General features: G+C 35.2%; 1 protein-coding gene across 1 annotated transcript in view; it reads left to right on the forward strand.

Annotated features, from left to right (window-relative positions):
• LOC126775405 (fatty acid synthase) overlaps positions 1-27,879 on the forward strand; it is a 48,390-nt gene that overhangs the window by 9,376 nt on the left and 11,135 nt on the right. Inside the window, exons 4-27 of the mRNA XM_050497297.1 lie at positions 8,606-8,726; positions 10,707-10,910; positions 11,152-11,268; positions 15,375-15,538; positions 17,093-17,235; positions 17,507-17,710; positions 17,987-18,176; positions 18,494-18,653; positions 19,049-19,218; positions 19,398-19,549; positions 19,846-20,029; positions 20,286-20,434; positions 20,660-20,844; positions 21,207-21,326; positions 22,775-22,884; positions 23,190-23,380; positions 23,515-23,684; positions 25,105-25,368; positions 25,487-25,607; positions 25,796-26,086; positions 26,289-26,732; positions 26,934-27,104; positions 27,205-27,335; positions 27,473-27,623. Of these exons, the coding sequence (XP_050353254.1) occupies positions 8,606-8,726; positions 10,707-10,910; positions 11,152-11,268; positions 15,375-15,538; positions 17,093-17,235; positions 17,507-17,710; positions 17,987-18,176; positions 18,494-18,653; positions 19,049-19,218; positions 19,398-19,549; positions 19,846-20,029; positions 20,286-20,434; positions 20,660-20,844; positions 21,207-21,326; positions 22,775-22,884; positions 23,190-23,380; positions 23,515-23,684; positions 25,105-25,368; positions 25,487-25,607; positions 25,796-26,086; positions 26,289-26,732; positions 26,934-27,104; positions 27,205-27,335; positions 27,473-27,623 (4,307 nt within the window). The remainder of the gene's footprint in view (positions 1-8,605; positions 8,727-10,706; positions 10,911-11,151; positions 11,269-15,374; positions 15,539-17,092; positions 17,236-17,506; positions 17,711-17,986; positions 18,177-18,493; positions 18,654-19,048; positions 19,219-19,397; positions 19,550-19,845; positions 20,030-20,285; positions 20,435-20,659; positions 20,845-21,206; positions 21,327-22,774; positions 22,885-23,189; positions 23,381-23,514; positions 23,685-25,104; positions 25,369-25,486; positions 25,608-25,795; positions 26,087-26,288; positions 26,733-26,933; positions 27,105-27,204; positions 27,336-27,472; positions 27,624-27,879) is intronic.

Here is a 27,879-nt window from a genome sequence, read left to right on the forward strand (position 1 = left end):
ACAATATTTAATTTATTTACAACATTTCTTGTCTAGGCTGTTAAGGAATTCCTTCGTATGTAGACACTCATCATTTTCAATATTTAACTTAAACTTACTAGTAAACAAACATTGCAAGTTCGATAAGTGTTTTTATTTTCAATGAAAGAAAAATATAATTGGCTATCATTGTTTGTTACCAAAATCATTTTTGCGTATAAAGTTAAATTCAATTGATCAATTAAAGTTGATCAAAAGGGGAATATCATTTTTTCATAATGTTGTGTAATTGATAATTATAGGAAAAGGAAATATTGATTTGAAATAAAGTGCAGATGTTTTCTATTTTACAATTACCTGGGTAGGGCTTTGTGCAAGCCCGTCTGGGTAGAACCACCCACTCATCGGATATTCTACCGCTAAACAGCAATAGTATTATTGCGTTCCGGTTTGAATGAGCCAGTGTTCCTACGGGCACAAGGGACATAACATTTTATTTCCCAAGTTAGTGGCGCATTAGCGATATAAGGAATGGTTAATATTTCTTACGTCGTCAATGTCGATGGGCGGTGGTGACACGGAAAAATCCTGCCGGCCTTTCTATAACATTAAAAAAATGTTACGTAAATTTAAGGAAGTTTATAATTACAGCTTCCATGTAAGATATATGTATCTAAAAGTAAATAAGGATCATAAGTATATAAATTTATTAATGGTGAGATTGAGATTATTAATTTGATAATATTCTTAGTAATAATACAAGCTCGTCCTTCTATTACCTCTTCTAATAGGATCAATTTATTTGACTTGAATTCGAAGGTTTTAGATTAAAATTGCTGTAGTTATTCGGGTCCCTATTTTCGGAGACACTTTATCCGCCATTTTGTTTAGTTGAGTATTTTAGCGTATCAAATAACGTGAGTTGAAGTAATTAATATGTTTAATGTATCTTTTTTTTATTGGATATTATTTACATTCCGACATATAACTAGTCATACTTTTAATTTAATTTAAATAAAGTATTATTTTATATACAAATCAAAGAAAGGTAGTAATAATATACCTGACACCATGTTTCATGACAATACGGTTGGCTCCGACGGCCCATCGATCTCTAATCTATTTAGTAACTACTTTAAATCAGTTTTTGAAGTAGAAGTGAATCAACCCGAGGTTGATTATTTAAACAAGCATAGTAGTCAGTCCTTAATTAGTACTATTAATGTATCATGCCGTACCATTGAAAGATATCTCTCAAAACTTGACTCGTCTAAAGGCAGTGGCCCAGATGGATTACATCCTATGTTTTTAAAACGATGCAGTAAATCTTTATCAATCCCTTTACATTTACTCTTTAACAAATCCATATATTCAGGCATACTACCACCTGTTTGGAAAAAATCGCTTGTTGTTCCCATTTTTAAAAATGGAGATAAGCATATTGTCAAAAATTATCGTGGAATATCAATGTTATCTATCATACCTAAATTATTTGAGAAGATTATTTACGATACTTTGTTTCCTTTAATAAAACCTCTGCTCATTACCCAACAACATGGATTCGTAAATAAAAGATCAGTTGAGTCTAATCTTGTTGAGTTTCTCGATGTTGTTCTTTCAGCCATGGAGAGAGGACATCAGGTTGACGCTGTGTATACCGATTACTCAAAAGCATTTGATAAAATTCCACATACGCTATTAATTAAAAAACTTGCATATACTGGTATACACGGCGATTTGCTAAGATGGATAACGTCGTATCTCCGTGACAGAACTCAAGCAGTCGCTGTCAAGGGACACATTTCTAGTTTTGTCCCCATAACATCTGGGGTTCCTCAGGGCTCTCACCTCGGTCCCCTATTGTTTAACATTTTCATTAATGATATACTAAAAAATTTTCAAAATCCTGACATACTTCTATATGCCGATGATACAAAACTATTTAAAATCATAAAAAGAAGTGATGACTGCTCAAACTTGCAATATGATTTGGATATTTTAGTGCAATATTGTTCATCTAATGGCCTACATCTTAACTTTGAAAAATGCAATGTAATAACATTTTCTAGAAAAAAAAATCCAATTTTATTTGATTACACAATTTCCAATCATTTAATTAAGAGGGTAACCGAGGTTAGGGACCTAGGAGTGCTTCTAGATTCTAATTTATTATTTGACAGGCATGTGAATAAAATTATCGCAAAAGCTTACAGTATGATGGGTTTCATATTTCGCCAGGGAAGAGACTTTAAGCATATCAATACATATAATGTGTTGTATAACTCGTATGTAAGATCTAATTTGGAATTCGCTTCAACGGTTTGGAATCCACAATACTCTAAGTATGTTATGGCTATCGAAAATGTTCAGAATAAATTTATTAGAAGATTAACGCGTAAATTTGGGTCCAATGCTATTAATAAGCTTAATATTTTGTCGCTTGAGAAACGCAGGGAATGCAAAGATCAGGTTTTTCTTTACAAAATTGTAAATAATTTTGTCGATTCAATGTACTTAGTCAACAACATTTATATCAAGTGCTCACATTCCATTGCCCGTTCAAAACATACCTTTTATGTCCCAATGTGTAGAACGAACTATGCTAAAAATCGCTTTTTAGTAAGAGCATGTGACAATCATAATAAACGCTACACTAGTATAGATATATTTAACGAAAATTTATTTAAGTTCAAAGAAGCTCTAAAAAACTGTATTTGTCAGTAATATACTTATCGTTTTTTTTTTTTTTTTTCTGTTTTAAATTATTTTTAATACTTTATTCATATATCTTAATAAATTGTTAAATAACTTGTTATCGTTAGGTTCACTCCATGTTTGTTTGTATAAGTGGAAACTTTGTTGGCTTAAGTGAAATTTATTTTGTTACTAAATTTTATGTATTATATTATGCTGTATGTTTCCCAAATAAATAAAAAATAAAAAAATAAAAAAAATAAAAAATAAATATACTTAATGTAATCATGTTTTTTAGCGATGGACAGAATTACTCATATGGAAGGTTAAGGTGTAGAATTCATAAGGGTTTTGGGTAAATAGGCTGAGATATTTAATAAAAAAATCTTTATTTACCAAAATATAAATCATAAAAGATCTTTCTACGAAACTGGTCCACACTTCTGGTAACCCTAGATCTGGGGCTTATTTAGCCCAAAGGCTGAGTCTAGCGGTGCAGAAAGGCAATAGTGCCAGCGTCTTGGGTACAATGCCGCAGGACAATCTTTTAGACGGCGTGTTTTTGCTTTAAATTTGTAATGTGTTTATTGTTATTTTTACTCAGTAGATAATATTTTAATGTAATTACATAGCCATCTATTTATACAACATTTTAAAACACATGTGTTATATTTTTCATCAATCATTAATTTATTTATTTAATTATTTAATCTTAGGAAGACAATCAGTTATAATATGTACGAAAATATTTATCACATTAAGAAAACATCATCTACCAATTAAGTCTCCACAAATAATTAAATCAAAATACATAACAGAATTATAACAAATAAAAATAAAAATTAAAGATTATTTATAATTTTACGAAGTATGAACAATCAATTAATAATTTAGTAAAAAATAATAAATATATAAATTCAAATTCTATTCAAAGTGACAATGTAGGTGACATTTTATTTTACATTTCAATTCCTTCAATGACATAAAAAATAAATCAAGATCATTAAATTTATTGTTATGGTTTAAAATATGGCTCACATACTTATAATAACCATAAACAATTATTATATACTCTTTATGAAGTCAACGAATACTCTTATAATCATACCAAAACCAATTTACAAATAGGTGAATAAATCAGTTGGACCCAAATTAGGAGGCATGTATCGTGGGAACCCTTGAAAATGTTTGATTATTGATTGGAGAAAATATTGGAAAAATGTTGTTGTTGCTTCACTGGCGGATACAATAGAATTAAATATATAACGATGTAGGCACTTATTAAACGCGGGTGAAGCCGGAACGGGCGGCTAGTATTGTTTAAATATGTAAGAATTCGTTGGACTATTGATTTGATAAACATTTCGGTTAGATAACAAGTTACACACAGAACGCTCGAACAATTTATATTAAAACAAACTTCGGTTACTTTTGAATAAAACGAGCCTTGACAATCTTTATTGAGCGAGTAATTTTATCTTATACATTAAAACTTTGTTCGGTAATAATTACTGGATTTTCTCTTTGACCGTCGAAAATTATTCCAAAGTTATTCTCAAATTTAATCGATGTTTAATGTTATTGAAAATGTAATGTAATATTAGAATTAATGTAAAAGGAATTTAATTTATTTTGATTATTCAAAATGGGTAAACTAGCAAAGGGGCGATCTGACGGTAAGTATTAACGATCATTATATCGGTAATGCGTCACTGACCTTGGGGACTAAGATCTAATGTCCCTTGTGCCTATATTTAACCTGGCTCCTTCACCCTTCAAACCGGAACACAATAATTCTAAGCGTTGATGTTTGGCACTAGAATATCTGTGGTCTAGAGTGGGTGGGTGGTACCTACCGAGGCGCAAGTCATACCCTTAATTGAAAGAAAGTTTTTGCAACTAAAACTGTAGCAAAATTTTCATATTTGGTACTCTAAGGTATTATTTATCAAGCAATTTAATTTAGCTGTGCTCGACTAAGGGTACGGAAATGATACAGTGACCGAGTCAGGATATAATCCGGTTTAAAGTTCATTATCAATCGACGCTTAACTACTGAACGATTTCATTTTATATTTGAACAATTCATAAGTATTTGACGTTCTTTTAAGAATATATAATTACTACATTTTAAAAAACAAAAACCACCCGCCGCCACCTCGTTTGTCTGTATGACTAAACGAACGCGATTAAATAATAAAACTACCGCACGGGTTTTGATACGGTTTTTAACAATAGACGTAGTGATTTATGATGACAAATTTATTACGGTTTTGTGTAAATTGGTTTAAATATGACGATGATAGTTTAAGATGTCGGAAAAAAGCATGCCAACAAACAAAGGGTGCGCCGTGGAAACCAAATGACATATATATTACGATGTAAGCGACACGAAACCGGGATTTTTTTTTTTTTTTTTTTTTTTTTTTTTATAGAAAAGGAAGGCGGACGAGCATATGGGCCACCTGATGGTAAGTGGTCACCAACGCTCTTAGACATTGGCATTGTAAGAAATGTCAACCATCGCTTACATATCCAATGCGCCACCAACCTTGGGAACTAAGATTTTATGTCCCTTGTGCCTGTAATTACACTGGCTCACTCACCCTTCAAACCGGAACACAACAATATCAAGTATTGCTGTTTTGCGGTAGAATATCTGATGAGTGGGTGGTACCTACCCAGACGAGCTTGCACAAAGCCCTACCACCAGTAGATGGACCACCAGTAGGGATGGGTACCTATTACTTAATAAAATGAAAAAGAATGGTTAAATGTACTGTTAAATATGTGTATAAGCAAAAGTTTAGTATTCTTATCGTTTTAGTGCTGATAGAATAAAGATTTTATTTCGAGATGTGTTTTTAACCAATGAGATACAAACATTTGCCCGCCCTGGGGCCAAATTCTACTAATCTATAATGATTCCGATACGCTCCCGATTCAATTCCAATCCAACTTAGACTACTCAATATTTATTCGGATCGGCAACGAACTGATATGATGTTAACAAATATCGTTAATTTAAAACAGATCTTAATAGTTAACTTTTACGCCGAAAGCGAATAATTAAATTAAAAACGGATAAACGGCAACGATCACGCTTCCATTTGATTGCGATAAGGTGACAATTTGTGAGTAGAATTGATCCCCTGTGCTTATTCGTCGTATAACACGCCCCACGAATTTATAGGTTTTAAGATCTTTATTCAAAATAGATTAAAGTAAAGCTAAGTGTCGAAGCTAAGCTGTAATAGCTTAGCTTCGACACTTATTTACTTTTTTGGTTATTTACTTTTTTAACCCAATAAATAAAGTAATAAAGGGTAGTTTTGAATATTATCTTCCGATAGTTTATTCTTTAGTACATTTAGAGCTCACATGCCTTAAAATAGACGGAAATATATTAAACAGCTGTCTGCCCTCATACGTAATTTTTTCACAAGTTTATTTAAGTATCTCGCAATATTTCTAAGACAATCGGCTCGAATTACAAATATTAATAGGCTGTATAAATATTTATCCGCATAAAATGTTTAAAATGAAGTACAGTAACGTCCTGCTAATGTCACACTGCTGGGCTAAGGCTTCCTCTTCATTTTGAGGAGAAGGGTTGGAGCTTATTCCATCACGCTGCTCCAATGTGGGTTGGTAGAATACACATGTGGTAAATTTCAATGAAATTAGACACATGCAGGCTTGCTCACGATGTTTTCCTTCACCGTCATCGGTTAAGATTCACGCGTTTTAGCCACTAGTCCATCTCGGCTATTAATGTGATATAAATTTTGATAAGGATGAATCCGTACCGTAACAGTCTGTGAATGTCCCACTGCTGGGCTAAAGGCCTCCTCTCCTCTTTTTGAGGAGAAGGTTTGAAGCTGATTCCACCATGCTGCTCCAATGCGGTTTGGTGGAATACACATGTGGCAGAATTTGAGTGAAATTAGACACTTGCAGGTTTCCTCACGATGTTTTCCTTCACCGTAAAGCACGAGATGAATTATAATCACAAATGGAGCACATGAAAATTTAGTGATGCTTGCCCGGGTTTGACCCCACGATCATCGGTTAAGATTCACGCGTTCATACCACTGGGCCATAAGGATGAATACTTAGTGACAATTATAGTAAACTAAATTTCTCATTATAATTTTTTACAATATTTTTTTAATATAAAAATATTTGTTAATTACCAGCCGCTATGTAAAAGTTGCAGGTTAGACGAATACTTGGGTTTGCACTAATACAAGGTACGCTTAACTGGAAGGTGAAATATTAGTTATTCCTAAAAACAGGAACTGCTATTTAATAAATGCTGTGATTGACTTTTTTGTAAACATTTTGGAGACCGATAAAGCTCTCATACGAAGTGTCTGTGTATCTATAATAAATAGTTTGGGCAGCTCTCTCTTCGAAAGAGTTCGAAACGACAACTTTTTCAATATAATTATTAGACTAATTTCAAATAATTAGTAGTTTGCGTGAAAAGGAAAACAAAAAAAAAACTAACACGATATGATATTACAGTATAAGTACGCTCTCTCATTATGGATCAAAGCTGGATTATTACATCAATAAGTAGAACAAACTATATAGATGAAGTATGATCCCATTACAGATCATACTTCATCTACATAGTTTGCTTTATCTATTGTGTTAATAAACAATAGTCCTATATTCGACACATAATATATAATGAATTGTAACTATTTGATTAACGAGCCGAGACTCTATTTAGATATTCATTATGTAACTATGTCGTAGTAATTCATTAGTTCTGCCACTATTAATTAAATTAACATACGTACATACTTTTGTCTAACTGAGATCTTATCATACAATGGATTTAAGAAAACGAAAATCTATTAAAATAATTATATTATTCTTAACTTAGTCTACACTTTGGTATAAGTACAATAACAGCCTGTGAATGTCCCACTGCTGGGCTTAGGCCTCCGCTGCTTGAGGGGAAGGATTTTTTTTTTTTTTTTTATAGAAAAGGAAGGCGGACGAGCATATGGGCCACCTGATGGTAAGTGGTCACCAACGCTCTTAGACATTGGCATTGTAAGAAATGTCAACCATCGCTTACATATCCAATGCGCCACCAACCTTGGGAACTAAGATTTTATGTCCCTTGTGCCTGTAATTACACTGGCTCACTCACCCTTCAAACCGGAACACAACAATATCAAGTATTGCTGTTTTGCGGTAGAATATCTGATGAGTGGGTGGTACCTACCCAGACGAGCTTGCACAAAGCCCTACCACCAGTAATTAAATTTGGAGCTTATCCCACCACGCTGCTGCAATGCGAGTTGGTGGATTACACATGTGGCAGAATTTCAGTGAAATTAGACACACGCAGATTTCCTCACGATGTTTCCTTCACAGTCAAGCACGAGATGAATTATAATCACAAATTAAGCACATGAAAATTGTGTGGTGCTCGCCCGGGTTTGAACCCACGATCATCGGTTAAGATTCACGCGCTCTTACCACTTCGCCATCTCGGCTTGGTAACGAGGTCTTTATTTTTTAATTTTTTGATATGTCGTCTATGTGCTCCAAAGTAAATAAATAAATAACAATAAATTACATATCTTATTTGTAAATGATATCACAACCCGTGATTGACTTTATTATAATTGACCAAAGTTCTTATATTATAAGGAAACGATCTTAGCCTGAAATGCTATGCTTAAGTACCTATATATAAAAACGGTCGTTTTACAATATTATTAATAAATAATACTTGTAGGTTAAAGATTTACTGCGCCTCTATTTTTTATTTAAGATTATTCATTTGATTAACATTTTGTTTAACAATATACTGTTTAACAATGATATTTGCTATGTTTTACCAGAAAATATAAATTATTCTTTAAAATATATACTTTTGGGTCCTAACAATATTATTTGTCCTTAGGTTTGAATCCAAAGGAACTTCGCAACACTAAGACTGGCGTGTTCATTGGTGCTTGCTTCTCCGAATCTGAAAAGACATGGTTCTATGAAAAAATGCAGGTCAATGGGTTCGGTGTAACTGGGTAAGTTGGTACAAGCAATTATAGTTTTTATTTATTTACGTTAAAGTATGAATGTTGTTGGACCCTTAGCGGCAATACAGATAACACAATATATTGAAATTAGGTCAATGAATTAAGATAATGCTGCCGTTGTATATCCGTCTCCTGACAAAAATTACAACTTTATTGGTAGAAGCATGAATGCAGAACTATATCACCGGACACAATTCCGATTGTCGGAGGGGAAATCGATGGTTTTATTTTTTTGAAAATTATTATGCGTGATTGTCGAATGAAAATATAACAATAAATCCTCTGATCAGCAGGATTCCATCCGAGACTTGCATGTTTTATCTTTACTGCCTAGCACGATTCTAATTATAAGCACGTAACGTTTGAATCCACAATTTTCCATTATGATCCTGTTCTATCCGCTTAGCTAATTAGACAGTTGATGAAGATAATATTTTAGTTAGTTTTCTAAGAACCTTACTAGGCTGCTGATGTTATAAGCATATATTTATATTGTGTACCCATATAAGCCACCGAACTCCTTAACGGCTGGATCGATTCGAAACTTTTGGTGTTTGTTGAAGTAGGTGGGTTTCTAGATGTTTAATATTGGACTTGGTATGTGGCACCTCAATTAGGATTAAGGATTTTTTTTTAAGAAAAAAAATCACCGGTATAAGTCAGCACGGACAGCTAGTAACTATATTCCACTATATATTCCACTAAAACTTTACAAGCGATTTATTATTATTATATTATAAAAAAAACATTATTCCGCGCTTACTACCTCTTTTTATACATGTAGTTTGTCGGCTAATTAAACATTAAAATCATATAATGCTCTTCGTGTCCAGTACAATAACGCCTTTAGATTGCTGATGGAGTTGCCTCGCTCTGTAGTGCTTCAGGGATGTTCGCTGAAGCGAATATAGACTTTTTTACGCAATTATGCGAAAAAAGTGTGCATCCTTGGTTCACAGGGTGCGGGCCAGCTCAAACAAAATTCTAATCATGGTTCCTAACAGACTATACTGTATATTTATAAACCGCTGTTGTAAAGTTTCAGCTGGACCAGTAAATTGTATAAGTAGTAGATAGTAGTGTTTATTTTATTTTTTTGTAATTTTGTTTATGAATCTTGTTACTCGAATAAATAAATTATTGTTATTATATTGACATCTAAAAAAATAGAAATTCATTATAATTAAGAATACCTTTTCTTGTTAAACTCAAGTGACTTATCGTTATCATTCTTAGAGATCGTTGATTCTCCGTATCAAACAGTTTTAACTGTTAATCTCGAGCAATAATTAAGTAATAATTTGCTCTTACAATGAAAAAGTTTATTAACTTTCATTTCTAAGGTGGCAAAAATAGCAAGCTGTTTAAAACGAATGTGAAAATAGTTCCATTCATATAATCGATAGAATTTATTAAAGTATATTATATGAATTTAGGTATTATGTTGATTTGATGGTAAATGGTTTTGTCACGTGAAGCTTTATATTATATGTAAAATACAAGCCCAATATACACTTAATCTCTGCGGTAATTAATTAATGCATTACTTTACTAAACAAGAAAACCATTAACCATTTTGTGAAAAGATTTCTCGTATGCCTCTTGTTTAATTAAATATGCTGGAAGTGATTAAATGGAAATTCGTGTCAGAAATAATCAAGTTAAATAAACCCCGGACTAATTACGTTGAGACAACAATTCTGTATGAAGTAGCGCAGTTGTTTAATAGATTGCCAAATAATTTTAAAAGACTGATAATATCATTGTTCTATTTGTTTACCACTATAAAAGCAAAATGCAATAAAAATGTAATACTACTTTTTTCCCGCGGATTCGTTTGGGTTTGACGAGGGAGAAGGTAGGAGTTAGGTAATCTATGTCCTTTTCTATATAATTTTTTCATGAGGATTTCTTATCAAATATAATTTTTGTGTTTAGGACAAGTTTAAGGTTTTTTATTATTTACAGTTGTTCCCGGGCTATGTTAGCTAACCGTATCTCTTACTGGCTTGGAGTTACTGGACCTTCCTACACTGTGGATTCAGCTTGCTCCAGTTCTTTATATGCCTTGGAACACGCATTCAGAGCAATACGTGACGGCCACTGTGATGCAGCTATTGTCGGAGGATCGAACTTGTGCCTCCATCCTTACGTATCTTTACAGTTCTCTAGGTAAGGATGAAATTGATCAATTTTGACACATTTCTGTAAATATATTTTCGTTTTGTTTTTATATTTCTATTTACCTTAATGACTTTTTAGGAAATTTTTCTTCGAAATAAATTCCTAGTTTTGACCTTATTTATAAAATCGACGTATATCCCAACCCTTTTAAACTAAGCTTTTCGTACAGACTTGCCTTATTAGGTAAAAATCGAAGTTATCTAATTTTTTCTTATCTAATTTCTTTTAGATTGGGTGTATTGTCACCTGATGGAAGATGCAAGAGTTTTGACAACAGTGCAAATGGTTACGCTCGATCAGAAGCAATTGTTGTTTGTTTATTACAAAAGGCTAAGGATTCGAGAAGGTAATTTAAGACTTCATCGTCTGTTATTTCGTTAAATATTATCGCCCATTGGCCAATGTTAAGATCGCAATTGAACAGGTTAAATGTCTTGCCTGCTTGCTTCTAACTAAATATATAATACCTATTGATCGACAGTGTTAAATTGAATTTGTGTCTACACTTTTTTTCTTTTGCTAAATCCATGTCTAGGTACATACAGTACAGTAACAGCCTGATAATGTCCCACTGCTGGGCAAAGGCCTCCTCTCCCTTTTGAGGAGAATGCTTAGAGCTTATTATCAGACATATTACGGTCATGGTAAATTATTTATATAAGTGCAATTATTAAAAAACACAGACACCTATCTGCTCATTTAATTCGAAATTAAATCAGAAGCATTTGGTCATCATCATTATCATCACCCTTTTCGCGTCCACTGCTGGACATAGGTCTCTCCAATGGCACGCTACTGAGCTCGATTTTCAGCTCTTAATCTCCAACCACTGCCAGCCACTTTGCGTATATCGTCACTCCACCTAGCTGGAGGGCGTTCTACGCTACGTTTGCCAAGGCGTCGTCTCCACTCCAGAATGCGTCTACTCCAACGGTCGTCGGTTCTGCGACATATGTGTCCAGCCCACTGACACTTCAGCTTACTTATCCTCTGGGCTATGTCGATAACCTTGGTTCTCTGTCGGATCACCACATTTGGGATTCGATCCTTCAGAGAAACTCCGAGCATAGCCCTCTCCATAGCTCGCTAAGCGACCTTAAAATGGTGGACCAAACGCACAGAGCCGAGACGTGGACACTGTCCACGTCTCGGCTCTTTAGGTCATAACCGGTAAGACGCACTCGTTGAAGACTTTTGTCTTCAAGCATTGCGGTATTCGTGACGAAAAGACTTGACCGAGTTTTCTATACGCTGCCCAGCCCAGCTGTACTCTTCTTCGTGCTTCCCTCTCGAAGTTGTTTCGACCCAACTGCAAAGTTTGCCCAAGGTACACATACTCCTGAACAACTTCGAGAGGAACTCTGTTAAGAGCTATTGGTTCCGGACTGACGTGTTCGTTGAACATTATCTTGGTTTTTTCCAAGTTCATCCGGAGACCAATTCGAGCAGAAGAATCAGCCAGGCTGCTCAGCATATATTGCATATCCTGCACGGTTTCTGCCACGATGACGATATCGTCTGCAAATCTCAAGTGCGATAGGTACTCGCCGTTTATGTTTATGCCCCGCCCTTCCCAGTGCAGCGTCTTGAACATATCCTCTAATGCATTAGTGAACAATTTCGGTGAAATGACATCCCCTTGTCTCGCTCCTCGATGCAAGAGGATAGGGTCAGACTGCTGATTCTGTACTTTGACGGTCATAACAACAGCGTCATGCAGGCCTTTCAGCACTTGGATGTATCGCCAAGCGATTTGGCACCGTTGTAAGGACTCCAGAACAGACCAGGTCTCAATAGAGTCAAAAGCCTTTTCATAGTCCACAAATGCTAAGCACAGGGGCTGATTATACTCTTCGGTCTTCTATATAATCTGCCGCACTGTGTAAATGTGGTCTATGGTTCCGTACCCTCTTCGAAATCCGGCCTGTTCCGGGGGCTGAAACTCGTCAAGTCTACGCGCGAGACGATTCGTGATGACCCTAGAAAACAGCTTATAGACATGGCTCAAGAGGGAAATAGGTCTGTAGTTCTTCAAAAAGGTTTTGTCTCCCTTTTTTAAGAACATTACGACAACACTCTTGCTCCATGCCTTTGGAGTTCTCCCCGAGAATATGACAGAATTAAATATTCGTTGGAGCTGCGCTAGTAAAGGTTTCAGCTGCTTTTAGTAGCTCCGTCGTAATTCCATCTTCCCCGGGGGCTTTTCCATTATTATCTTATATTTTTATATTATTATTTTATTTATTTTTATTTAGCCATCACGATTTCGTCTTGGCTTACTTCTGGGAACTCTTCTGTGAAGGGAGCTAAAGTGGCTCTAGGATCCCCAGGGTCGGGTTGAGGACGAGGCGCTACTGATGTATATAATTTACCGTAGAAGTCCTGAACTTCCCTAAGAATCTCGAGCTTAGAGGCGACGACTTTTCCCTTTGAAGTGGTCAGCTTCGTCAGATGGCTTCGACCTAGTTTTTGAACAAAGACTTTCGACCCCCGATTTTGTTCAATTGCTTCTTTTATAGAGCGTGTATTGGAGTTTCGGAGGTCGCGTCTTACTAGCTTTGATATTTTTTTATTCAGATATGACGAAGTGACTGTAGGGTTTTCACGTCGTTTTCGCATTAGCTCTAGAGACTCTCCCGAAAGTTTGGTCCTCTTACCGGTGTTTTGCGCTGGATAGAATTTCGTCCCCTCGTCCCTAAGGATACCCACCACTTAGTCGAGTTATTGGTTGATGTTAACGTCATTGTTGGTTTCCAAGGCAGCGAATCGGTTTTCCAGTTTTAACTGAAATGTACTAGACTCCACGGCTTGGAGCAATTTTGGTCGGAGTGTAGACCTCATTAGACGGGCGCGCTCGAGCTTGTAGTCAATATTTAGAGTGCCTCGTACAAGTCGGTGATCACTTCCGGTATTGAACCTTGTGATCACAGAGACATCTCTAAATATTCGCCTCTTGTCCGTCATAATAAAGTCAATCTCGTTTCTAATCGTAGCGTCTGGGCTTCGCCACGTCCACTTCCGTTGAGAAAGTTGACGAGCATTTGCCCCCTATGATTCCTGCTTCCAAATCCGTGTTGTCCTACTACCGATTCGTTGCTAGTATGTACTCCCACTTTAGCGTTGAAGTCCCCCATGACAACATTAAAGTGGGCCTTTTGGGTGGTGTGCAATGCCTTAGAAATGTCTTCGTACATTTCTTCCACTTCATCATACAAATGTGTCGAAGTCGGTGCCTATACTTGGATAACCTTGTGACTATACCTCTTGGTGAGTCTGATCACAAGATACGCTACCTTTGCCGACACACTGGAGATTTCTAAGATGTTGTCAGAGAGAGCCTGATTCTAAGGCTATGGTATCCTCTTCCTTTCTTCGGAATTCACATAGCCCCAAAATATGCCACCATATATTCCTCAGCTCGTCTTCGAGCTGTGCCAGGTGTTCGTCGAGCCGTAGCGTGCGTCCGTTATACGTAGCCAGGGTCAGTCGGTGTTGGCGGCCTGTTTCTGTTTTTTTTTTCTCGCAGTGGAACCCTTCAGAAAGGTACCCGGGTCCTATGGGGGTGAAACCGGGTTATGTGGGATTCTTACCCACTAAAACTACTGCATTGGCCGTCCTCAGCGCGGATCGGAGAGGCTGCGGGATCGTGTTGATATAACGCATCCGCGGCCTCTCTCGTGCTTTGCTCCTCTCGTGGCTGGCGGAGCTCTCATCAGGGGGCAAATTTCACCCCCCCCCCCGCACTCTTCGCTAGTGCGTTCGGCAGCGCGAGGCCATCACGGCTGCCGTCCTCCACAGGGCCGTCTGAAATAGGACACGTGAGGCCCCCACCTCACGCATCCACGGCCCCAGGGTTACGCCTTATCTTTTAAGCCCCGGGCTTCTGGGCTATGGGAGGGCCGAGACGACGCCGTCGTCGTCTCCGCCGAGCAGGATCGGCCCTTTCCCGTTCCCGCTCCGCCGTCTCCTTCTGAACCACGACGGTCGGTGTTGGCGGCCTATCGTAACCCGGGGATTCTTAGCACCCCCTGCCCCACCCTTACCATGACCGCCACCTTGGCCAGGACCAGCGGCCTTCAGCGGGGCGACCGGGAACTAGGGACCGTTGCGTATAGGTGTGTGCCATAAAAGGTTTTGCTCGTAATCACCACGCTGGGCAGACGGGTTGGTGATCGCAGAGCGATCGAGTAGCTCGTCGTACAGATGACGCTGCTGCCCGTCACCGGTCTGCAGTATTTAGCTACGCCTTAATGGAATGGTTATACCGCCATTAGTCGGTCGCCAGAGCCTCGTTTGTTAATCGGCAGGATGCACCACGTGCAGGTGAGGTTGGCTGGAAACAGCTAGATACAGTTGTGCTCCCTTACATCCCATTTGATCACACAATTAATATACTGAATAATATAATGACTAAAATTCTGTATTATTACCTAATCAAACAATTATTCTCAGGGTCTACGCCCAAGTACTCCACGCGAAGACTAATTGTGATGGGTATAAAGAACAAGGTATCACTTATCCAGCTGGTAACATCCAGAAGTTGCTGCTTAGTGAATTTTATGAAGAGTGTTCTATTCCACCCAGCAGCCTCGAATTCGTAGAAGCTCATGGAACAGGTATGCTTATAGACATTTACATACGCTACCCATTAATGCTAATTTATATGGGATTTTGTGGCGAAATAAAAAAATATAATACTCGTAATAAGTGACAGCTATTCAGAGATTTTGAGTATTTTTTAAATACTTTTTATTTTCAATGAATTACTAAATTACTGTTTTCTCTACCATTTCTCCTCCAAATGTGTGCTAAAAAAGCTTGCAATTTTTATATCAATAAGCGGCTCGAATATAGATGGTCTATTGAGATCTTAGAATTAATCTTTTATTTGCCTGGTCATGTTAAAAATGATATAATTAATCCAAGTATAAAGTTTTAAAAGCGTAAATAATAAATTGTTCTTTTGATAAGAAAAATATGAAAACAAATATATAAAGCAATACTACAAAAGCGCATAAAAATAAAAACAACAACAGCTAATGGGTACCGCTCAAAAGATAGGAAAACTTAAGCAACGTTTACTTAGAAGGCAGTCTGACATAAAATTAAAAAGCTCTTCCATCACGAACTCGACTATTGTCGTCGACACAAAGGACTGAGATAAATTTACGTTTAAGAAAAATACGAGAGGAATAAAACGAGGCCAACAAAAACATGTAAATAATACTGTTGATTCGTACCGAACGTAGGCTAAAATTGCATTTTCCAAAGGCACCGATATTTCCTATCGGTACGTTTTCATTAGAATTTGTCAAACGTTCTCTGTTATATAACACTTAAATTAAGAGTCTATCCCACTGCTGGGAAAGGGTTTCTTTTCGCTTAAGGAGCTATTTTGAAGCTTATTACACGACACTTCTCTAATATGGGTTAGGGAATGCACATATTATAGCAGAATTTTATGCGACATCTGATTTAGGTGTCCTCAAGATATGAGATGAATTATATATACAAATATAGTACATTAATAATCAGTGGCTCTTGCCCGGGTTTAATATAATAATTTAACAATTGTAATAACATTGAAATGCAACAATGTTTATTCTATTTTGATGGATGACTTAGAATTTCGTTCGCTTCGTTTCCTTTATACACTGACAAGGGACATGGCAGGTTCTATAAAAGAATATAGTTTTTATATAAGAATAATGCCGCTTGTAAATTATACAGATTTTTTAGCTTAGTGGCGGTGGGATACCTGATGAGTGTTACCTACCCAGACAAACACAAAGCTTTACCACCAAATAAACTGTTTGCTGGCTGCTGTTTTAACTGTCACGGATTCGATAGCTCCTCGTCATAAATATTTGTATTTTATGCAATACGGGTCTTTATACGGTCATTCGAGTTATGTATGTCTTTTTTCAGACTTGTGACACAAGGACTGCTAGTGTAAGTCGTAGATGTGACAAGATGTGACACGTTAATTTATTTGATATTTGATGTCAATATCCCCCTCCTCTCTATGGAAGGGATTTATAATGAAAGGAATGAATTAAATTAAATTATGAATGGATTTATAAATCCATTCCATATTTACCACAAATGATTAAGTAATACCAGTTTTTAAATGTCAACTAATCGACCAAAAAATTATTTTTTCCCACCAGGCACAAAGGTTGGAGATCCTGAAGAACTTAAAGCTATTGATGAAATATTCTGTACTGGGCGATCTGAACCTCTTATGATAGGTTCTATTAAATCTAATTTGGGACACAGTGAACCAGCGTCAGGTCTTTGTTCTATTGCAAAGGTAAAAATTATACTTTATTTTTATTCTTACTAAGATTTTAACGTCTGGCATGGACCTTCGAGTTTTCTTTCAAAATTATAAATTGATTCTATTGAATCAGGCACTTGTTTTTTCTGTTTACATTTTTCGATGAATGTGTTTTTTTTTGTTTTGTGACGAAGCTTATGTTTGATGAGAGCTGATATTTTTCGTATAGCTTTCGTCACCGTAAGTATCTAAGTACCTAATACGTCAACTAATAAATAATTTTAACACAACAATATTGTTTCAGCTGTGCATTGCCTATACAACAGGATATATTCCCCCAAATCTTAATTTCAAAGTCCCGAGAGAAGGTGTCCCAGCCCTTACGGAGAGAAAACTCAAGGTGATTACGGAGAAGCAGCCCTGGGGCAGGGGAATGTCTGGTATCAACAGCTTCGGCTTTGGGGGTGCGAACGCCCACACCTTGCTTAAGAACGTTGCGAGATCGAAGGTAATATAAAAACAGATCTAGTATGAAATGTAATATTTATCTAAAATTAAATAATCTTACTGATAAATTATATATGTATATATATAATGTATATAATATTATATATATCACTAATAGTAGACAACCCGTACAATTTGTTAAGTTCAGTTATTTAAACTTTGTTTTAGATGAATAAACAATTGCTCGGTAAATATTTCAGATAATGTCTCTTAATTCAGCTCTCTTCATCTCCAAAACTACCAATTCTTTTTATTTATTGACATTTATCACAATCAGGTCAACAATGGAATGCCATCGGATGATCTACCTAGATTGGTCTGTGTGTCAGGTCGTACTGAATCAGCTGTGGCTAAGATTTTAGATGACCTTGAATCGAGGACAGTTGACGCTGAACTTGTTAGGCTTTTACATGCGATACACGATGAGGACATCACCGGCCATGTTGTTAGAGGATATACATTGCTGAGTAAGCATATTTTTGATATTTTGAGATTATTTCTTTTTTTGGTTTTAAATGTCGTTGGATTGCCGTCTCATCGAATTACGAGAGAGAGTGAGAGAGAGAGAGTTAGAAAACATAGTGTGTGCGTGCAAAATAATTGTGCACTATGATATCTCTTGCTCCGTTGGCTAGTCTCCGATTAGAAAAGCCGCCGTATCTGAATCAGTCTGAACGGCGTCATATTTAGAAAAATGGATATATTATTATTTATTAATATTATATTTATATATATATAGATTTTTTAACAATTAAATTATATTAGTACACATTTTCATGCTTAGACTCTACACCAACAAAGAGCGTGTCTGTAGCTCGACACATCCAATACTTCTCCGGTGTCCGTCGTCCAGTGTGGTTTGTTTACTCGGGTATGGGTTCCCAGTGGGCAGGAATGGCTACACAGCTCATGAGGATCCCTATATTCGCTGCTGCTATTCAGAAGTAAGAATTAAATTATTAGTTTCTATTAATAGATTCCATGAGGTTGATGACTTTTAAAGAAACGACTTTTAACAGTGTATTTACTTTAAGACACTTTGAAGCGATATTATTTACCTTATAAAATTTTTATCGGCCTTAATTAAAATCGTTGTTTGGTTTAACACTGTTTTTTCTGTCATCATTGATTTGGTTTAGAAAGCAAAAGACACAATGTTTTTAACTAATAAACAACATGTATAGGTAAAGCTGTAAGACTTACTATTACTATAATATTATATTTTTCTGGCTTTTTAAGAAAAAAATGGAAGTCGTTTTCTTTGAAATTATTTATTTACTTGAAATTAACTACTCGCTAATGATGCATAATTTAAATACCACTTCTTCAACTTCCGTAGATGCCACAAAACTCTAGAGCCCAAAGGCATAAACTTGACTAAGCTCGTAACGGATCCGGACCCTAAGATATATGACAACATCCTCAACTCTTTCATCGGTATCGCTGCTGTTCAGATTGGTCTCACGGATGTCCTGAAAGCTATTGGAATTGAACCAGACTTCATTATTGGTAAGATTTAAGTATTCTGTTGTAAGCAATATAAGTAAATAAGCTGACCAATTTTCAATTATGACGGTATTTTTTATTACTATGTTCTCAATGATACTTGAAATTTGTGACACAGTGACACAATTATTGCAAAATAATAACTCTCAAGAACTTTATTCAAACATATTTTTATTTTTTAGGTCACAGTGTGGGTGAATTAGGTTGCGCGTACGCAGATGGATGTTTCACAGCGGAACAGATGATTCTTTCAGCATACAGTCGAGGTCTGGCATCCATTGAGACTCCGTTTATTAAGGGATCCATGGCTGCTGTGGGTCTTGGTTATAATGATGTAAGCTTATAATACACTGATTATAAAACTCAGATTCATGTTAATTCATTTTATCGATAACTCCGAATATTTTTATTCAAGTAAGCTCTCAAAAGTATTTCTATTTCATTTCTCTGATATAAATATTATTAATGAACAACATCTTCTATATATACTACGACAACGTAGTTTCTTTATGTCTAAAAATTTCATATGAAAAACCACAATTTTGTTGTTAAAGACAGTTATTGTATAAAATAAGTTGAATTACTGTATAGATAATAACTTTCAATATATTAATTTTTGTTTAAAAACAGATCAAAACATTAATACCACCTGAAATCGAAGTGGCTTGCCATAATGGACCTGACTCCAGCACTATTTCTGGACCAGCGGACAAAATGAAGACTTTTGTCGCCAAGCTGATAGCACAAGGAATCTTCGCCAAAGAGGTGCCGTGCTCTAACATCGCCTACCATTCAAGATATATTGCTGAAGCTGGTAAGTTTGAATCCAGTATAACTGAGATAAATACATGAGAAAAAAAATAAACACTGTAGAGACGAGTATATCTTTAAACATCTTCTTTCTCGTAAAACATCCATATAAAAATTTACATATTTTTTCTTAAGAAGGTAACATAATGTATTTATTAACGAACAAAAAAAAAAATTTTAAATATATCAGTAGATAGATGGCGATTTAAAACTAAACAGTACTAGTTACTACTGTTTTACTATTTTAAATTTGAAAACAGGACCAAAACTTCTCAAGTACTTGAAGCAAGTGATTCCGTCACCAAAACCACGTTCAGAACGCTGGCTCTCCACTTCGGTCCAGCAAGCTTTGTGGAAAGATCCCAAAGCTGAGATGTCTTCAGCAGAATATCACACCAACAACCTCTTGGTAAGTGCAATATAGTATGTAACTCTTCAAAGCTTTGGTAATGATAAAATTTATTCCCCGGCCTTTGTCGATTTGATTGTGCAATAGCTGCTTCACCTTCATTTCAGATACACTTTATCTAATAATACTTCAAAGGTAAAAAAAAGTATCTGTTATTACTACTTAATACCTTAAAATTGATTCCAAGAAACACTTCATTCCTATATAACATTTATTGACCTTTAGAGTCCAGTACTTTTCGAGGAGACAGCTCGACTAATTCCTGCAAACGCAATCACCATAGAGATTGCCCCACATGGCCTCCTACAAGCTATTTTACGTCGATCTCTCAAAAAGGACGTCATTAACATTCCTCTCACTGAGAGAAAACACCAGGACAATGTGCACGTTCTCCTCACAGCCTTGGGCAAGTAAGTAACTAATTTTATTTGATTAATTTATTAAAACATTTTTGGTAATTTGATCATATCACATCATGATATCAATAAGAAAATAATTAAAATGATGCTGATTTTTCTAAATTTTGGAGCAATTAAGAGTTGATAGGTTTTTTTAGCAATGAATAACTTCTTTTGCGATATCGATTCCATATTTATAAATATCCGTGTTTCAGCCCTATGTTATAAATTTGTATTTCGTCTAACAAATGCAATAAATATTTTTTAAAACTCGACTGTAGTCTGTAGGCCATGAATTAAATTTACAATTTCCGAGGCATCAGCAACCGTATTCTGTTAAAGAATAATATAAATAATGAACACAATATTTGCAGATTGTACGAAGCCGGACTTAACCCGCACCTAGCCAATATTTACCCGACCATAAAGTTCCCCGTCTCGCAAGGAACACCGATGCTCTCACACCTCGTCGAGTGGGAACACAGTGAGGACTGGTGAGTTTAACTTAATATAACATTGTATCTTAATAAATTAAAAGTAATCTGAAATAAGAATAAATTTTATACTCCAAAGAGTTCGTCTCGTATCCGTATCGTCTTCATAAATGAGCTTATTGAAATTTTATTGAAGAGGAATTCTTCAATAACTATTCTAGAGTGATGTAGATAATATTTTAATATTACAAAATTATCAATTAGCTAAAAAAATAAGCATCAGTCTATAAATGTTCAAATGTTGGATGAAGGCCTCCTGGTTGAGAAGGCTTGGATCTTATATAGAGATAGTAGGTATACATGTGACAGAATTTCATCCGTTTCAAGCAGATTTCCTCATGATGTTTTATGTTTTCCTTCACTGCCACGCCCTTTAAAATAACTTGTATTTTAATAATAAAATAAATATATAAAAATAATAATGGCGCTTGCTTCTTCTGTTAAAATGTAAGTAATATTACTATTCAATCAATCTGGACATAGACATATATTCAATTATATCAAATTAAAATATAATTAAACATAGTGTGACTAATAAATAAGCAATTTGAGAAATTTTCAATATAACTGAACAAGCGAAGTAGGAACCGCAGGATTTTTATGCGCCTGAAACTGACCCAACGCAATAAAGTCGTACGAATATTAATAGCAGCTCATCCATCAGGTGCCCGCAAACAAATCGTTCTCGCAGGGCTGATGTTATTCGTAAAACGAGAATTTATTTGGCAGCTAACGATTATTTTTATATTATTAATGAAAATGTAAAGATGGTTTGAAAAATGTATGACGATGTATAAAAACAAAATAAAAAAAACTACTTGATTATAGCGCTTTTGGGCAATCGAGCCACTTTTTGGTATGTGGTCACCACCGTGCATAGATATCGGCACTGTAAAAAATATTAACGATTCCTTACATTGTCAATGCGTCACCAACCTTAAGGTAGTAAGATGTTACGTCCCTGGTACCTGTAGTTACACCGGCTTGTACAACCTTCCAAGCGAAACACAATAACTCAAAGTATTGCTGTTTAGTGATAGATATATGATGGGTGGATGGTACTTACCTAGACATGCATAGCACCACCACAAAGTCTTACCATAAAGCATATAATTATATAGTACATATTGTTTACAATTTCATCATGCAATCGATTATTTTTTAGCCCTTAGACTGTAACATTGAATTTACAAATAATATCGCGAATAGTCGCGAGAGAGAAAATTTCCATATAAATTGTAATTGGATTACGCTACCTTATATACATACTGAACATGTACAATTAAAATTAAAATCTTATGTATTTATTGTTTTGGTAAGAGGTAAATAGAGAATAGGAAAAAAACGCAAGGGTTCGACAAAAAAGTATCCATATATCCATACATACGTATATACCATGATTAAAAGGGGTTCACATTATTTGAGAATTCATTATCTTAATACTTCAGGTACGTGACGTCATATAGAGCACAAGAGAAGATGAAGTCTGGTGAGAGGACAGTGAGAATGTCCATTGTTGATGAAGACAGCGATTACATGGCCGGCCACGTCATTGATGGTATGATTCCTTTATTATTTTGTCTACTTAAAGTTACATTTAAGAGAACTTGGGAAATTTCAGCTTTTAAGTTGTATTTTTCGAAGACCTAACTTACACTAAGCCTACATTACAATTTAAATAAATTCTGATTTATTTTTTAAGTTTATGAACTGAATAGAACGTGACGCTACTTAGATTCAAGAAGATAATGTCAAAACGCTCTTTGTTTAATTTTAATAAGAAAATAGTAATCATTCTGTGCTGATTTATCAGTTCATAAATTCATTACATGAAAGCTTATTTTATCCACTGTCTGATTTCAGGTCGTAACTTGTACCCTGCAACCGGTTACATTGTGATGGTGTGGGAGACCCTCGGTATGATGATGGGAGAGCTGTTCACGGAAGTGTCCGTGGTGCTCGAAAACGTTCGGTTCCAAAGGGCTACTAACATACCTAAAGACGGAAACTTAGAATTTGTTGTGATGATTCAGAAAGGAAGTGGGCAATTTGAGGTTATTATATTTTAAAATAATATTAGTTTATTTATTATATATAAGTTTAAAAAATATTCTTAGTATTATATACATTAAAAAAAAAATAACGTGTTTTTTTATTTAAAACAATTTAATGAGAGATAATTTAACAGATCGTTGAAAGCGGAGCATCCATCGTGACCGGACGTATATACGCAAAGAAGAACGTTGGGCAAGATTACCGTGTACTTCCAGTTGAGCCGGAAGCAACAGGACCCAATATTAAACATCTCCTAACAAAGGACTTCTACAAGGAGTTACGCCTGAGAGGCTACCAGTACAGGTATACAAATGCAAATCACTACTATGTGTAATGCAATACTATTTTATTTTTATAAACAATTCTGCTACATAGACAGAAATTTTCATTACTGAAATCATAGTAATGGTTATTTCGGAACGTTATTGATGAGTCAGAAAAAATATTAACAATTACGCTATTATTATTAAGGGATCACTCACTGGTTGTAGAGCTTTGTGCAAGCTCTACAACAAGCTCGTCTGGGTAGGTACCACCACCCACTCATCAGATATTCTACCGCAAAACAGCAGAACTTGGTATTGTTGTGTTCCGGTTTGAAGGGTTAGTGAACCAGTGTAATTACAGGCACAAGGGACATAAAATCTTAGTTCCCAAGGTTGGTGGCGCATTGGTGATGTAAGCGATGGTTATCATTTCTTATAATGCCAATGTCTATGGGCGTTGGTGCCCACTTACCATCAGGTGGCTCATATGCTCGTCCGCCTTCGTATTCTATAAAAAAAAAAGATTTACGTCTTGCTGTACTTGATTCGCACCAAGTACTGTTTGACGTAAAGGAGAAGGTGTTATGGGCTTACTTAGATAATTGACTGGTATCAGTTGTGTTCGGGCCGATTAAAATCTTAAAGCTTAAAAATCCTTTCGGGATAAGGTAGAAATCCTTACAGTTGCATCACTATATATTTCTAGCAATGTTATGTACGTACGAGTATATTAACAATTATATCGTTCTTTTCAACCCAAAAAAAAAAGATTAACTAAATTTTTAGTACCCTGATTTGATACAAAATTATTATTCATTAAGCAAGCAGCCATTTTAGTTTCGTAAATATTATGCATAGAGTCTATTCAAATTATTCATAAATTGAGTTAAATTGATTAACTCGTATGTTACGTACGAATATTTATTGAAAATAGCCGAAATATAGTAAGAAGTCGCTTGCCTGAATTAAAATATATCATGCATTAAAAATTATGATAAGTCTGTTAAGAAAAAGTCAAATTTACGTTTGTTATTACAAAGTGAACTCTTGCAGTACCTTTACGAAGCAAAATTATATTTAATTATATAGTTACATATTTCTTACGGACAAAGTAGCGTCGAGGTGAGCTATTTTGTATTATTAATAACATGAATTATTTGACAATTGTTCGATCGCATTTAACCCTTGAACTTCGATTGTTTGTAAAGTAGTTCCTTTTAACTTTTTAACACGAAGAAGGTGTGATTTATAAAATTTAATTTGTGTTATATACTTTATTATCTAAGTAGTGTCTATGAAAATAAGGCACTTTCTAGTGATTGCTTTATTTTCATAGACACAGTTTCTAAGGTATATTGCAACTTTTTTAATGTGTACAGATAGTTTTAACAAAAACAACCCATTGTTTTCAAAATTTTAATTTTTAAAGTAGCATTAATCAAAATTTGTTTTCACAGCGGCCTCTTCCGAGGCATAATCGGATGTAACGTGGAAGGCACCCGTGGCCGTCTGGCCTGGGTTAACAACTGGGTCGCCTTCATGGATTGTATGCTGCAGATGAAGATTATCGGCCAAGACACCCGTGGATTATTTGTGCCCACCAGGATTGAGAAATTATCCATTGATGCAAACATACACTATGATGCCTTATCCAAAATGAACCCTGATTCTACTAGGCAGTCGTTTGAGATTAGGGTGTATCCTGATGTTGACGTTATCAGGTAACCTCATGAAATATTTAAATACTTGGGAAAACTTTTGAAAATAATGTTAAATAAATGTTTATATTATTATAAGTGCTTTATATGCAGCTAATTTCATTATCTTTCTTTTTGACAGGGCTGGTGGCGTGGAAATTCGAGGCTTACACGCGACACCGATTTCAAGAAGAATTCCACTTGGCGTACCAGTTTTAGAAAAGAACATATTCGTTCCCAATTTCGGAAAGTCTAAGATGAAGGTATTATTATCAGTATAACTATAAGATTGATCAAATCTGAGTCATTGTAAAGTAAATTTTAAATAGTTGCTATTCGTATTATGAGAGGTATAAATGCTTGCTGGTAGGGAAAAATTATATTATAATAACATAACTTTAGTCTTTTAAAATGTTATATTTCATAGCTAAAGAAACTAAATCATTTTCAGATTGAAGATATTCTCAGAAGCAACATTCAGCTTGTTCTTGAAAACATGCAAACTTACAAAGTTAAAAGTATTGAAATTGTTGACGATGAGTATAAAAATAGTGGATTGAAACCAATTCTAGATAAAGTGGCGGAAGTCTTAGGTGACCTGCCCTTAGTACAAGCTGAATTATCTATTTTATCTGAGGATCCAATTGAAATGCCATCAAACATTTCTGTTGAAAATAGAAAACTAAGTGGAGAAAATAATACTCTTATAGTTATTGGTGCTAACCTGCTTCAGAGACCGGAGGTAAATATAATTAAAGAACTCTTTATGTTATTTTTTTTATCATAAATATTTTATCTTAAATTGAAGAGTTTTCATTATAGCTTTTTAGCTAACCTATTCTCAACTTTAGGAAATTTTAAATAAACACGAAGTTTGATGTTAAAAAATGTGAAATTTCTGTGAAACTTAAACAAGAAAACACTATTGTGTTAAACTTCTGCAGGTACTTAAATATGCGGTACTCGTTCTCCGGGAAAAGGGGTTTATCATGAGCCGAGAAAAAGAACCCATTAATGCAAAAGATTTCTCCGAAAACTACGACATAATCACCATGCAAGATACTGGCTTTGAATACATTGTACTCTTTCGTAAACGAGTTGGTGCAAAACCGGCTAAATTCGTCAAAATCGTTTCATCTGATGAAACGTATGCATGGATAGATAAAGTCAAGGAAGAACTGAAAGTTGGTCAGAAAGTAGTTTTGTATAGCCAAGATGAGCCCATAAATGGACTACTAGGTCTCATAAATTGTCTGAGAAAAGAACCTGGTGGTGAAATAGTATATGGTCTATTAATTGACGAACCTTCAGCACCACCATTCAATCCAGATTTAGAATTCTATGAAGAGCAGTTAGATAAGGATTTGGCTATCAATGTTTATCAAAAAGTAAGTGCATTATGTTATAAACCTTATTGATTTGAGTAATTATTTTATTAGAATAAATAATAATTATTTTACCATTTAAAAAAAAAAAACCTTTGGGATAAGACGTCGCAACCGAACTCATTTACAAATAAAAAGCTTTTAAATTAATTGCTTATTAGTAGTATTTTACTTTACGTCAAAACATATATTTTCCATAATTAGGGTCAATGGGGTACGTATCGTCACTTACTCCTGGGCGACTTGGATACGGTTAAGGCGCACCACGCCTACGTGAATACGGTCACTATTGGAGATCTGTCTTCATTAAAATGGCTCGAGGGACCTATCAGAATAAATCCAGTTTTCAAGAATCCAGAAAATATTTTAATACATGTAAGAAATATTATATTAACCGTTGTAGTCACAACTTTCAATAGGTAACGCTGTTGAATATGTGCCAAGCCGGCTAATTTTAATTTGTTTGTCAAATTAGGTCTATTGCTCAGCTTTGAATTTCCGTGACGTGATGACGGCTATGGGGCGCGTGACGGTCGATGCCGTCGCAAGAGGCAGACTTGCACAAGATTGCGTGCAAGGGTTCGAGCTTGTCGGCAGAATGTGCAAGTAAGTTTTGTAATTATTTTGCAGTTAATAATAATATTTTCATGTTAACCGGCATCGATATCTCTAACAAAATCTTTGAATATTTTTGTTTCTTTGCTATTTTATAAAACGTTTTACATTGATACAACCTCGTTCAGTGGTACTCGGGTTATGGCTATGGTGAGAAACAGCGGTATGGCGAACATGGTGGTAGGAGATAAGGCACTCTTATGGGGCATCCCCGACGAGTGGACTTTCGAGGAGGCAGCCAGTGTGCCTGTAGCTTACGGAACTGTTTACTATGCCTTGGTAAGTTAATTGTTGCGTATGTATGTATACATTTTATTACATATAAAATATTTTATTTACAAGTATCTACGTTTTTATATATCATTTATGTAACTGCATTTAAGTTCACTTTTATTTATAAATATAGATTAATTGTAACTTAGACTATAGGCTAAATTCTATAGGCTATAGTCTAAGTTACAATTAATCTAAACAAGTAGCAAAATATATACGATGGTTATTTTGTATTATATATAGAAGAAATAGAAAAACTAAA

This window comes from Nymphalis io, chromosome 18 (assembly GCF_905147045.1).
Source record: "Nymphalis io chromosome 18, ilAglIoxx1.1, whole genome shotgun sequence".
Classification (NCBI taxonomy): Eukaryota; Metazoa; Arthropoda; class Insecta; order Lepidoptera; family Nymphalidae; genus Nymphalis; species Nymphalis io.